The sequence below is a fragment of the Equus quagga genome, chromosome 16, assembly GCF_021613505.1.
Source record: "Equus quagga isolate Etosha38 chromosome 16, UCLA_HA_Equagga_1.0, whole genome shotgun sequence".
Taxonomy (NCBI): domain Eukaryota; kingdom Metazoa; phylum Chordata; class Mammalia; order Perissodactyla; family Equidae; genus Equus; species Equus quagga.
The window spans coordinates 3,631,108-3,644,572 of NC_060282.1; the positions used below are offsets into that span (position 1 = coordinate 3,631,108).

The 13,465-nt window shown below is 40.6% G+C and overlaps 1 protein-coding gene across 7 annotated transcripts in view; it reads left to right on the forward strand.

The window, feature by feature from the left end:
* The window catches only part of PTK2 (protein tyrosine kinase 2), a 235,663-nt gene that overhangs the window by 46,644 nt on the left and 175,554 nt on the right, over nucleotides 1–13,465 (forward strand). For 6 of the 7 annotated variants that reach the window (XM_046642323.1, XM_046642322.1, XM_046642318.1 and 3 more), the window contains one exon: nucleotides 3,947–4,173. In XM_046642323.1, the coding sequence (XP_046498279.1) occupies nucleotides 3,979–4,173 (195 nt within the window). In that variant the 5' untranslated portion in view covers nucleotides 3,947–3,978. Of the gene's footprint in view, nucleotides 1–3,946; nucleotides 4,174–13,465 lie in introns of those variants that run through there. The other variant, XM_046642324.1, reaches the window with a different exon arrangement.

Below are 13,465 nucleotides of genomic sequence, written 5' to 3' on the forward strand. Positions count from 1 at the left end.
AGCAAATACAGGACCGCACAAACACCACAGAGAATTCTGTTAATTGTTTGGAAACAGAATAGTCAGTGTAGCAGAAAGCAGATCTCGGGACTTCTCATTCCGTAGTGGAGACCATCCCTCAAACTGACCAAAGCATGGTTTTGTGACCGCCAAAGACGTGACCCAGATGCCAGGATCTCAGAATCCTCGAGACCAACAGAAAGACAAACATGAATGCCACCAACAGGGGAGGTGGATGGTTAATGGAATCAAATACAGAACTATCTGGAGGAGTGAGGGAGGGCCTGATGGTGGAAGTGTTGCCAGTTTGACGATTTATAGGACAGATAGGATTTTGACAAATAGATGACAGTGCTAAACTGTAAAACCTCACATTTTATCATGGAAAACTGCTTCACTGTTATGATGGTAACATTCTAACAATGGTTTATCTTTTAAAAAATGTTTTAGCCTACTTTTTGAAGACTTATGAAGAATTTTGCCATTGATTTTGGGCCACAGAGGTATTCAGCTTGTGTTGTGTTTTCGGTTTAGCTTCTCCCTTGCCGTGCGCGATGTCGTGAGTAATGATTTTTCATCGCTAGTCCATCCGTCCTCCTGACCACTCTGGAGATGCAGTGTTCTTTTCAGGAAGCAGTCAATATCATACTTTATTAGTCATTCTTGTTATCTAATTTGGAGTAAAAGAGGTCGCTAAAATGATCAGAGGTACAGTTGATTTTGTTTGATGATCCACCAGCCTTGCTAAATTCATTTATTAATTCTAGTAGTTTATCTGTAGATTCTTACAGATTTTCTTTGTACATAATCATGTAGTCTGTGAATATAATAGTTTTATTCCTTCCTTCTTTGTTGCCTGTGGAACCTGGCTAAGACTTTCAGAGCAGTGTCATATTAGAAGTGGTAGTGGTGGGCGTCCATGACTTATTCCCAGTCTTGAGAGGGAGAAGGACTCTTTTCACTAATATTTAAGTTTAATGTAGATACTCTTCATCAGATTAAGGAAATTTCTTCCTATCTCTACTTTTCTAAGAGTTTTCATCATAAGTGGTTGGGAAACTTTATCAGATGCTTTTTCTGTATATATCAAGATAACTATGGTTCTTCTCCTTTCTGAAAATACAATGAATTTATATTGATCGCTTTTTAAAAAAATTTGACTATATTTCTTTTTTGAGCAGTTTCAGGTTCACAACAAAATTGAGGGGGAAGGTACAGCGATTTCCCATATGCCCCTGCCACGGAGACGTGCACAGCCTCCGCCATAATCAGCATCCCCCACCAGAGTGGGACGTTGGTTACAATCAGTGAACCTGCACTGACACGTCATAAGCATCCAGAGCCCACAGTTTCCCTTGGGGTTCACTCTTGGTGTTGTACATTCTGTGGGTTTGGACAAATGCACAGTGACACGTATCCACCATTATAGTCTCGTACAGGGTGTTTTCACTGCCCTAAGAATCCTCTGCGCTTCACCTGTTTGTCCCTCCCCCACCCCAACTTCTGTGTCCACTGACATTTTCACTGTCTCCACAGTTTCGCCTTTGCAGAATGTTACATAGTTGAAATCATGCAGTATGCAGCCTCTTCAGATCGACTTCTTTCACTGAGTAATGTACATTTAAGGTTCCTCCATGTCTTTTCATGGCTTCATCGCTCATTTCTTTTTATGGCTGAATAATATTCCATTGTCTGGATGTATCCAAATTTATTTATCCATTCACCTGCTGAAGGACATCTTGGTTGCTTCCAGGTTTTGGTAATTACGAATAAAGCTGCTGTAAACATTGATTGCTTTTTGAATGTTTAACCACCTTTGTATTCCTCAAATAAACTCCTCTTGGTCATAATATATTATTCTTTTAAAATATTACTTGGTTAAATTTGCTAATATTTTGTTCAGATTTTTGCACCTGTGTTCATAAGAAAGATTGATTTGTACCCTTTCTCATTCTGTCCTTGTCAGGTTTTGTTTCCTGTTTTGCTAGTCTCATAAAACAAGTTGGGAAATGTTCCCTTTTGTTCTCTGGAAGAACTTCTGTAAGATTAATATTATTTCTTCCTTAAGTTGTTGGAAGAATTCAAATATTCCTTTGTGGGAAGAATTTTAATAACAAATTGTTTTTGATAGATCTATTTATATTTTGTATTTCTTGTTTCGATTTTGGCAAGTTGTACTTTGCAGGGAATTGTACGCATCCAAATTTTCCAATGCATTGGCATAAAGCTGTTGATAATATTCTGTTGTTAGTATTTTGGTGTTCTGTCATTGCCTCTTAGCATATGATTAATATTCTCTTAGGTGCTCTCCTTCATCCTTGATAGTGCTGGTTTTTGCCTCTTTGTTTTTCCTTCATTAGTCTTGCTAGAGGTCTTTCAGTTTATTATTCTTTTCAAAGAAATAACTTGATTTTGTTCAGCTTCTAAATTGTACTGTTGGATATGGATATTTAGATCCTTAACTTCTGATCTTCATTTCCTATATATGCATTTAAAAGTATAGATTTTAATCTAAGCACAACTCTATCTGCATCCAGTTTTGATATTTCTTTCCATTGTATCATTCAATTCAAAATACTCTGAGTTCCCTTCTGGTAATGGGTTACTTGAAATATGTTGCTTAATTTTGAGACAGTTTGGGATTTTCTAGTTTTTGTTGTCCAGCTTAACACTAGACACAGTATACTCTGAATGATTTTAGTTCTTTGACATTTATTGAGTCTTGGTGTTTCACTCAGCATTTAGTCAACTTTAAATATTTCATGTGCATATTTAGTAAATATTTCACTTGCAAAGATGAATTGCAATTGGGCGTAGTGTTTTCTGTGTCAATTAGATCAAGTGTGTTAATCGTGCTGTTTAGGTCTTCTGCACATGGTGCCAAAAGTGGCATAGGGTAATCAGGTGCACTCCTAGCCCCCTCCGCCTGTCTTCAGCTTCTCTCTGCTTTTAGAGGCTCCCTCTGGGCTCGGGTTCAGGATTGGTGACAATCAGCAGAGTGTGTGACTCAGTTCTCCATCCTGTCCTTCTCACCAGAATCCGGGCCCCTCGCCCTCATAATTGGGTCCCTCACTACCGAAAACTCTGCCGGTTTCTGTTGGATTACTGGCTTTTTCTTGGATCTTCAGGTTCTTGAAGACCCAGAATTGGCAAATGCTCTTAGGAAAAGGCAGCCATTAAGTATCTATGTCTCCATTGGGTCACTTGTTGTCTTGGTTGCCTCAGAATGTCTCGGACTTCAACCATCGTTTGAGTTGTTCTGTAATCTGGCTTTTCTGAGTTTTCTCAGTGGGAGTTTTAGTCCTGCCCAAGCTGTCCTCTTATATTCAAATGGAAGTCCTCCTATCACACTTCAAAAAAAGTTTAGTTGTTTATGCCTTTTGGTTTGGTTTTGTTTTCAGTCTGACTCTTGCTAAGTGACTGAGTAAGCGGGAGGACCTTGTTTTAACTGTAGTTTTTTTATCACCAATGCCTGGTATATATAATGACCTCTTATTGAATTTTTATTGTATGAAGAAAGAACTTGTATATCATGTAAAAGGTTTCAAAAGTAAGCTGCAAAATTAGCCTATTTGGCTTTCCTGTGAGATTTTCCCACAAATTTAAAGGCCATGTTTTTAAAAGGGGAGACGGGGTTAAGTTACATTGTTTATTGATAACACAGTGAATTTTTGACAGAGCTGAATTAGGACTTCTGGCCTTTTAATAATTTGTTTAACAACTATTTATTGTGCTACCCTGAATCAGGTACTGCTCTGGGTATGGGGAGAATACTGTGATTATCTTGGTAGATAGGCCCCAATTCTCCTCCAGTTCCCCTTCTGCATATAACATAGCGCAGGGAGAGAATACAGAACAGTGTTGTTAATATAAGTATCAGCATATCACATTTTAATTAATAGATTCCAAATATTGTACACTAAAAATTATTTTTTTTCTCTTATAGAATATGACAGATACCTAGCATCTAGCAAAATAATGGCAGCTGCTTACCTCGACCCAAACTTGAATCACACACCGAATTCGAGTACCAAGACTCACCTAGGTACTGGTGTGGAACGGTCCCCTGGGGCAATGGAGCGAGTGTTAAAGGTCTTTCACTACTTTGAAAGCAACAGTGAGCCAACCACTTGGGCCAGTATTATCAGGCATGGAGACGCTACTGATGTCAGGGTAAGTACGTTTTCCTCGGAGACATCTTCAGTGTCTGTTTAGGGTAAGTGTTGTTGGCACATACCACAAAAAGATAAAGTAATAATTTTTATTCCCATATTACAGAGATGTTAACTTTTTCTTTATAGTATTTATTCAGTTAATATGTGACTGACCAGAGTTTTAATTGTTGTAAAACTTCTTAGGAAAATAATAACTGAATCATATATTATTTATATAGTGCCTTTGACTTGTTTTTCTCTCCTGTTTCCTTTTCTTTAACTCTTTGAAGGGTATAAGGAAACAAAGCAATTACAATGTCTTCTCATACTTATGCAATAAGAAATTATTTTCTAGAAAGTGTAACTTTGAATATATTTGTGTGACTCTAAATAGGATAGATTCTTCAAAAACTCATGATAATCTTCTATGTACCAGATACTGGCAGGGTTCTGGGATACAGACAGTCCCTGTGCGTACAGCCTATAGTCTCTTGTTGGGGATGTGCTCACAGCCTTAGCACAGGACAGCGCAGGAAGTGCTCCCCGGGGGAGGCCTGCGGGGCAGGGCCTGAAGGGAGTGCGTAGTAGCCCGCAGGGGTTTCCAGGGGTTTCCTTTCGGGAGTGAGAACTCATGGTGAAGAATCATGGGAGAAGTGCTTTGTAGGCACAGGTTCCTGAGAGTGAGAGGTGAGAAGGGAACACTGTGACTTCAGAAAACTGAGTGCAGTGTGTAACTTTTCAGGAAGTGTTTACTTGATCATGTTGAAGAAACTCCCCTCCTCCCTGCCCCCTCCACTTACTCCATCTTCATCTGCGAGGAGGACAGGTGTCCAGTGACTAGGACAGACAGATATGTCTTTTTGACCCCCTTTCCTTTTATAATAATGAAACTAAGTAATTTGCTACTCTTTAACTTATATGCCTTAACTATTTTTAAGTAAAATAAAGGGATTGGTAGAATTTAGATTTAAGGCTACAATGTTACATTTGAATTATATGTAATTTTCTGTTATCTCTGTAATATTGTAATACTGACTATTCAAATGGATTAATTATTAAGAGGAGAATCATTCAGGATTGAAATATGTGTTACTGTCTATTCATGTGCTATAACTGAAATATAATAGTCTCTTTTTACAAACTTTTTATGAAGCTTGCTGGCTTTTTCTAGTTTTTCTCGTTTTATATTTAACCTTATAAACACCATCCCCAGGTAGAAAAGCCAGCAGCTAGTGTTCTGTCTTAACATTAATCAGATAATTCATACTGTGAGAGAACCTTGCAAATGTAACGTTTATGGAAAGGCTCTTAGTGTGTGTTCTAGTCTTTGTAAATTTCAAATAGCGTGAATGAGGAAATTCTGTAAACCATTGCATTAGCCTTAATAAAGTTCAGAGCATTTATACAGGAGGGGAACGTTTCACAGGTTATGAATTTGACAGGACATTTAGCAAATGTTCAAGACTTGTTGTATCAGAAAATTCACCTGGGAAAGACTCCGTGACAAAAGTGTTTCAGAGTCAAACTTACTGCCCATTGAAAGGATTAATCCACAAGAGAACACAGGTGATTGCTGGGCACAGGTCACCCTTTAGCCAATATTAAAAACTTGCCAGGTATCAAAACATTCATATTGTGAAGAAAAGTTTAAACCAGATACAAATACATAAGTTATGAGAACATATTTGTCAAACTTTTACGAAGATCAATACAAGCAAATCTGTGTCGCCAAAAATCAAGTTGTTTTATTTCATAGTAAAATGTTTGAAATTTAATAGCTCTTATGAATTGATGACTTTCAACGTGAGGCAGAGGACTCTTCATTGGCATTGATTCACCATGCCCTTCCTGGTACAGCATAAAATCCATGCGATACTGGGTCACTGTGATGGAAGGTGGGCACTTTTCATAACCCACTCTCATTTAATGCTATAACATTTGAAGGTGCAGTATTTTAATTGTAAATTAATGGCTAGATCTGCACATCTGAACAAAATAGTAGTGCAGAACGTGTCCTAACATCTTTCTCCCCAAGAAGAGGCATCAAACAGAGGAAGATTATGGATACAGAGACTAGCATAGGCAAGAGTAAAATGGAAGAAACATGCAGCATTTGAGGGCCTGATGACTTTAGAACAGAAACAGGGTCAGGTTGCGGGGTGGGTAAGTTAAAACTGGGAGTGTGGTCACTTGGGAGAAAAACAGTTTAATGTAGCAAAGAGGAAGCCATGCCAACCATTTTCTGAAGAGGATAGCTTATTATTATGCAAAGTTACTGAATAATTAGATTCAGTCTTAGACTCTATTGCTACACTGCCCGATACGGTAGCCGTGTGCGACTGTGGAACACATCACTGTGGCTAGTGTGAATTGATGATTTGTAAATGTGAAAATGCACACCAGATTTCAAAGATTTAGTGTGAAAGAATGTAAAATATCTATTGTATGGAAAGAATAATGTTCTTGACATGTTAGTTTAAATAAAATACTAAAATTGAATTTGCTTGGTTTTTTTTTTACTGTGGCTACTAGAAATTTTAAAATGACATATGTGGCTTGCATTATATTTCTTCTGGACAGTTGTGCTCTGTAGACAGTAATTATCAGAGAGACTCCTTAACTCAGAAGAAGCAAAACCTTTGGAAGAGTTGAAAGATTTACTTTCACCAGGAAAATATCTGAATTCTTGTAGTAATTCATTACAGAGGTTTTATTTCTCATGCTTCAATTAATAAATTTTACTCCTTTTTACGTATATGTGCTAATTATACATTAATTAGCTTAAATGTTTGGTTGCTGGAAGGATTCACAGGACTCCACCTTTTACAGGCAAGGTGTGCAGAACAGCAACAGTAGGAAAACAGTTCTCAGGGATCTGGAGATCTCAGGTCAGGCCTCCTGGCCTTAGACACTGAGAAACCATCACTGGCCCGCTTGTGCAGCGCCTGAGTCTAAGGAGGGCTAATGCCTCTTTGTGGGGTCTGTCAGATGGACATTTTCCGTCTATGTAACCAGCCTTCACCTGTGTGACTCCCCAAGTTCCACCAAAATCAGGCGCAAGTCATAAATCCAGTTATGATTACTAAACAATACTGAGAGGCTGGTATGTTCTGCCCCTAAATAATTGGTAGCCCATGGTTGCAGACATCACTTATCTTGGCCATAGCTTTTGCCAAGTATCAGTATCATGCTCCAGGCAACTCTGGAGATCAATATGGAGTCAGTCCAGAAGAGCCGAAATTAACCCGTGATGGACAATATTGAATAAGATTTGTCATCCAGAAACACTGTAGTGGTACTTCAGAATAATAAGGGTATAGAGAGAAGTCCAAATTCTACCAGAGACATCCCCTACTTACGAAAAAGAATGACATTTATGTCAGACTCTTCATCAGTGATGCTAGATGCAAGAAAATACTGGAACACTGTCTTCAGAGGACTCAGAAAATAACTTGTGCTTTAGAAGTCTATATCAGGTAGATTATCAGTCACGAAAACGTGGGATGAAGGTATATGTAGAGAAAGAAGGATGTAGAAAGTTGATACCTTAGGCTCTCTTTGAAAAAACAGCTAGATGACATAATGGAGCATGAAAAAAAGTGAACTCAGAAAGAACTGCTGCAGGAGGCTGAAGGAGGCCGCGGCCCTCCAGCACACTGCTGCCCTGCGGGCCGTCTCTCCTGCACCTCTCTTCCATCTTCACAGTCTCCTAAAGCTGTGACCGTGGAGTAATCCACCGCTCCGCCTGCTCCACACATGTACCCGTCCTGATTGGTCTCATTCTAAATTTATGACCTTACTGCCGCCTAACTGCATCAACTCCCCTCTTCTCTGCCTTTACACTTCTTACTCCAAAAGAACGACCCAGTGCTTCAGTGCAAGGGTTTCCCCTCCTTTTAGTCCCTTAGGGCCTTTGGAATCGTCTTTTCCTCCTCTTTGGCTTATGCTCTACATCCAGTGCATTAGCTACTCCTGCCCACGTTGTCTCCAGGATATACCTAGAATCCACATGCTTCATAGGACCTACGCTGCTGCACCTTTTTTTGAGCCCCACCATCTCTCGTATGCGTTGTCATGTGGTCTCCCAACTGACATCCACTTTCCCCATTTGCCCCCTGTGTCTGTTTAAATGAAAGCCAGAGTACGTCACTCCTGTACTCAGAACCTTCCAGTGGCTTCCTGTCTTATTTAGAGTGAACATTCAAGTCCTTCCAGAGCCCCTTCCGCTCTCTTCTCCCCATCATGCCCTGCAACCTTCTGTCCTGCTGGTCACTCTTACTCTCTGCTTCCTGGACTGTTTCTCTAACATGCCAGTCTTCTAATCAGTAATTGGCTCAGAACCTCCAGTCATTCCATGTTTCTCTCAGAGAAAAGCCAGATTCCTTCGGTGGCGTACAGGGACCTACTGGATCTGGCTCTTGTTACCCATTCTCATCGTGTTTCCCACAGCTGTCCTCTCTCACTCACTCTCCTGTCCCCCCAGCCCAAAAGTGCTCCCTCTCCCCCACTTTTCTGTTCCCCATTACCCTATTTTGTTATATTTTCTTCAGGTGTTTTTTCCTAGTTTAAATTGTCTTGTTTCTTGATTTGTTTGCTCATTTGTTATCTGCTTTCTTCTGCTGGACTGTAAGCTCTGTGCCAGCAGGGCCCTTTCTGCTTCATGGTGTTGTCACCAGCATCTTCAGCAGTGCCAGCAGTCACATAGTATGTGCTTGACAGATCCCTTTTTGAATGCCTGTTTGATATCCTAGATGAAATGGAGTACTTCTAATGGAGAAATGGAGAAATATAAATTAGGAAAATTGGTTGCAGAAGTAGAAAGCCTTAATAGACTAATAATCACAAAAGAAATTGAATTGATCGTCAGAGATTACACCTATCTAAAACCATACCTGGCCTTAGTGATATTTCTATCAAACCTTCATTCCTACTTATTGTTTTTTTTAAATCGCAAGGCCTAAAACAACTCATTTTTATGCCCAGACACGAAATCTGGACAAGTACATTAAAATGCTGCCAAAGATTAAGTAGCAGTTGAGTTCTTGGACAATATTCTTGTCACATTCAAAGCATCTTAAAATTCACTAACAGGCTTATTGAACTTTTCTAAATACATAGCAAACTCTCAGGTTTCAGTACTCCTCATGAGCCACTAAAAAAATATTGACGTAATTACCTGAACCTGCAACAGTAAATAACCAAAATCAGTCCACGTAGTTTGCTAAAACGTGAATATACTTGGTTGCATTAGTGCTAATTACTGTTACCAAGCTGGTAATGGGAAGAATAGCAGTAGAAAGTAACATTCTGATCAATTTAAAATCAGTTTTCTGGTTGGAATGGGAAAATACACAAACAATTTGGAATTCTGTGGGTTTACAGAAGGTATGAGTTCGTGAGCAGAGCTGTCCCGTGCTAAGAACGGCTGGTAGTTGTAGGGGAAGGACTCCTTCAGGCGGTTTTCCCAGAGTCCGGCCAGAGACAGTTGCCTGGAGGAGTTTGTCTGCAATGGTCCCGGGTCTCCAGTGTTTATTGTCGGATGTCAACACTCACTGCCTTATGCATCTTCTCAGTGTAAGCTGTTCTCTCTGGTAGAGGAGCAGGGGAGTGCACACTTAAAAACTTGAACGCTGGGGCTGGCCCCGTGGCCGAGTGGTTAAGTTCGCGCGCTCCGCTGTAGGCGGCCCAGTGTCTCGTTGGTTCGAATCCTGGGCGCGCACATGACACTGCTCATCAAACCACGCTGAGGCAGCGTCCCACATGCCACAACTAGAAGGACCCACAACGAAGACTATACAACTATGTACCAGGGGGCTTTGGGGAGAAAAAGGAAAAAATAAAATCTAAAAAAAAAAAAAAAACTTGAACGCTGATCATTATGGATTCAAATAGTTTTGGTGTAGGAAAGGACTACAGAGATGTTAGAAAGTTAAACTTCTTTTAATGGGTAGAAAGTATCATCTGGAAAGAAAGACGTTGGGGAAAAAGAATCAAAAGCAATGTTAAGAAGGAGAGTATGAGACAGCAGAGCACGAGAAAAATGAATTCTTGATCACTGAATCCTTAGATCTGGTGACTGTGGCAGCCAGAATAATGGCCCCTAAAGTTGTCGACATCTTAATCCCCAGAACCTGGGCATATGTGACCTTACCTGGAAAAAGGAACTTTGCAGGTGGGACTAAGGTTAAGGACCTTGAGATGGAGAGATTATGAGTCCTTAAAAGCAGCAGACCTTTTCTGGCTGTGGGCAGAGGGAGGGGACTACAGAAGAAGGGTCAGATGCAGCACTGCTGGCTTTGAAGATGAAGGAAGGCAACCGTGAGCCGAGGAATGCAGGCACCTCTAGCAGCTGCAAAAGGCCAGCTGGAGCCTCCAGAAAGCAGCTCATCCCTGCTGACACCTTAATTTTAGCCCAGTGCGACCCATTTCAGACTTGTGATCTGCAGAAATGAAAAGTAATACGTTCATTTTACATTAAGCCCCTGAGTTTATGGTCATTTGTTACAGCAGTGGTAGGGAGCTAATGGAATGACTGTGGACCAGCAAAGTGCGTACTTTGTCTTGGGGGATTTTCAGGAGGACTCCTAGTTTGCTACTGAACCAAGCGGAGGAGATGTACTAGCTGTTGGAGAAGAGGGTTTAGATTTCCGCATCTTGTTTTTGGTAACTGAATGATAGCCTCCTACCGGTAGAGCCACAATTAGAGAAGAATGGTAGGAACTTGTTGGTTTCCTAAAAGAGAGGAGTGTCTGGAAGAGAAGCACTGAGAAAGATGACCCCTGGACGTTATGAAAGACAAATCAGTAGTGATGATGCTACTTGGTGATTATTAGGAGGAAGAAGACGTGGACAGTGTTAGAAAAATACGTATGGCCTCCGATATCTCCTCTCGAAATAAACAAATCTTGCAAATTATCTGTGATGAGGTAGCTAAAAATATCAAATATTCTTTTTTGTCTTGTTCCTCCCTCCCACCTTCCCCACGCACTTATTACCCTTTTGCATGTATTCATTATTCCGTCTTTCTCCTACTGGACTCTGAGACTTTTGAGGGTAAGGATTACATTTTACTCATCGTTGTATTGCCAACACCATGCATGCAGTGGGCACTTTAGATGGTCATTGATGAATGAGTGAACATTCACAAATGAATAAACATGAAGGAAAGGATTGCGTGACTAATTTCTACCAATGGGAAAATGTCATTTCTTTCCAGACACTGTCTAAAAGATAAGTGACCAAGATGAACCAAGCAAAATCATAAAAAGAACCTTTAGAAACAAAATTATAGCCTCAGCTCCCTAGTAAGTTAATTCGGGAAATGTAATTATGACAGTAGTGAAATGCCCTCTCCCTTTTTTTGGTCCATTAAATTGATAAACCTTTTTTTTTTTTTAATTTTATTTTTTTTTAGGTAGATTAGCCCTGAGCTAACTACTGCCAGTCCTCCTCTTTTTTGCAGAGGAGGCCTGGCCCTGAGCTAACATCCATGCCCATCTTCCTCTACTTTATATATGGGACGCCTACCATAGCATGGTGTGCCAGGCGGTGCCATGTCCGCACCCGGGATCTGAACCGGCGAACCCCGGGCTGCCGAGAAGCAGAACGCGCACACTTAACCGCTGCGCCACTGGGCCGGTCCCTAAACCTTTTTTTTTTTTTTTTTTAAAGATTGGCATCTGAGCTAATATCTGTTGTTAGTGTTTTTTTTTTTCCTTTTTCTTCTCCTCAAACCCCCCTGGTACATAATTGTAGGTCCCTCTGGTCCTGCTGTGTGGAATACCACCTCAGCATGGCCTGATGAGCGGTGCCATGTCCACACCCAGGATCCGAAACATTGACACGCTTGGCTGCTGAAGTGTGCAAACTTAACCACTGGGCCACGGGGCGGCCCCAGCGTGTCTGTTTCTAAGCAATGCTTCTACGTGTGTATGATGACAGCTAGAAAGTTGTTCATAGCAGTATTTTTGCATTTCCACTTCCCTTTCTCCCCCAAAACAAGGAAATAAAGAAGAAAATAACTATCTACCAGTAGCAGAATGGCTCTGTACACTGCATGCTGTTCCTGAAAAGATAGAAGTATGATGCAGACACTGGCTTTTTTTAATTTCAACGTTAAGAAGAATTCTTTCTCTGTGAGTGTCTTACATGAGAATTTAATCAGGAAAATTGTGGGTTTCCAAAGCCTGAGATGTAATTTAAATGAATAAACGGAAATTTCAGAGTAGCTAAGTATTATTTCATATACTGTAGAGCTAGATTGTCGTGAGCCTTTAAAACCAGGATGAGAAATTTAAATTTAATTCAGCCACCATTAGTGGCATATTATAAACCCTTGTCCTGTTATCTCCCTAGAGAAGTCACTTTTCTAAATGCATGCATTCCAGAAATACTAGACATGTACTAATGTATGTGTGTGTGTTATGTGGAAATGGTAGCGTTTCTGTATGGTAGCATCGTAGTGTTTGTTGAGTATGCATTCCTCACTGAATATTTAGTTCTCAAAGTTATGTGTTCAGTTGTCCAGAACCAAATAGTTGGTTCTCAAAATTATTTAAGTTACTGAGTATATGCATTCAGCATCAAATATTTAAGTACCTTGTATATTCATAATCTTGGCTGCTCTCCAAATTAAGTCAGAAGGGAGGTTTATAAGAGTACTGGAGAATGAGAAATAGAACGTGATGTGGAAGCATAATGAAAAAGCAAAAAATGAAATAAAAGGAAATGTCTATGTGTTTATTGCTTCATTTTTTAATGGAGAGTGAAAGTTGCAACGTGTGGAGTCCTGAGGTGCTACAGTATGGGAAATCTTTGTTCTGCAAACCCAAAGTTGAAATCATTCTGGGTGTCTTCAGGCAGTGTGATCAAGTGAACTGACTAAAACTCTCTCTATTCCATGAAACTCCAAAACTCAGGACCTGCTTTTCCTCTAAAAAGCACCACAGTTCTGGACTAAGCCTCTCCAGTTGATACTGCTTCTCTGCAGGTGGGCCCCTGTGTGCGCCCCGTGAGTTCAGAGGTACCTTTGCAAGGGGTCCTCAGGGAACGCACCCGGACAAGGTGGGATTCCTCCAAGGGTGTTGATGGCAATACAGGTCTAAGAAATGGTTTGTGCGCTGCCTCACCCTCTGCGTCTGGGTGTGGAAGGATAGACGTAGTGCACTCAGACGATGAGAGAGAGAAACGTGAATTGTAGCCCTAACAGCAGAGAGGTTGCTCTGGAATGTAGTAACACTGAGCTTTGTGGAGTCAAGAGAAGACGCGCTCAGACCTGGGCTGTAGTGCAGGGGTAGCTGGAGGTGGTGTAC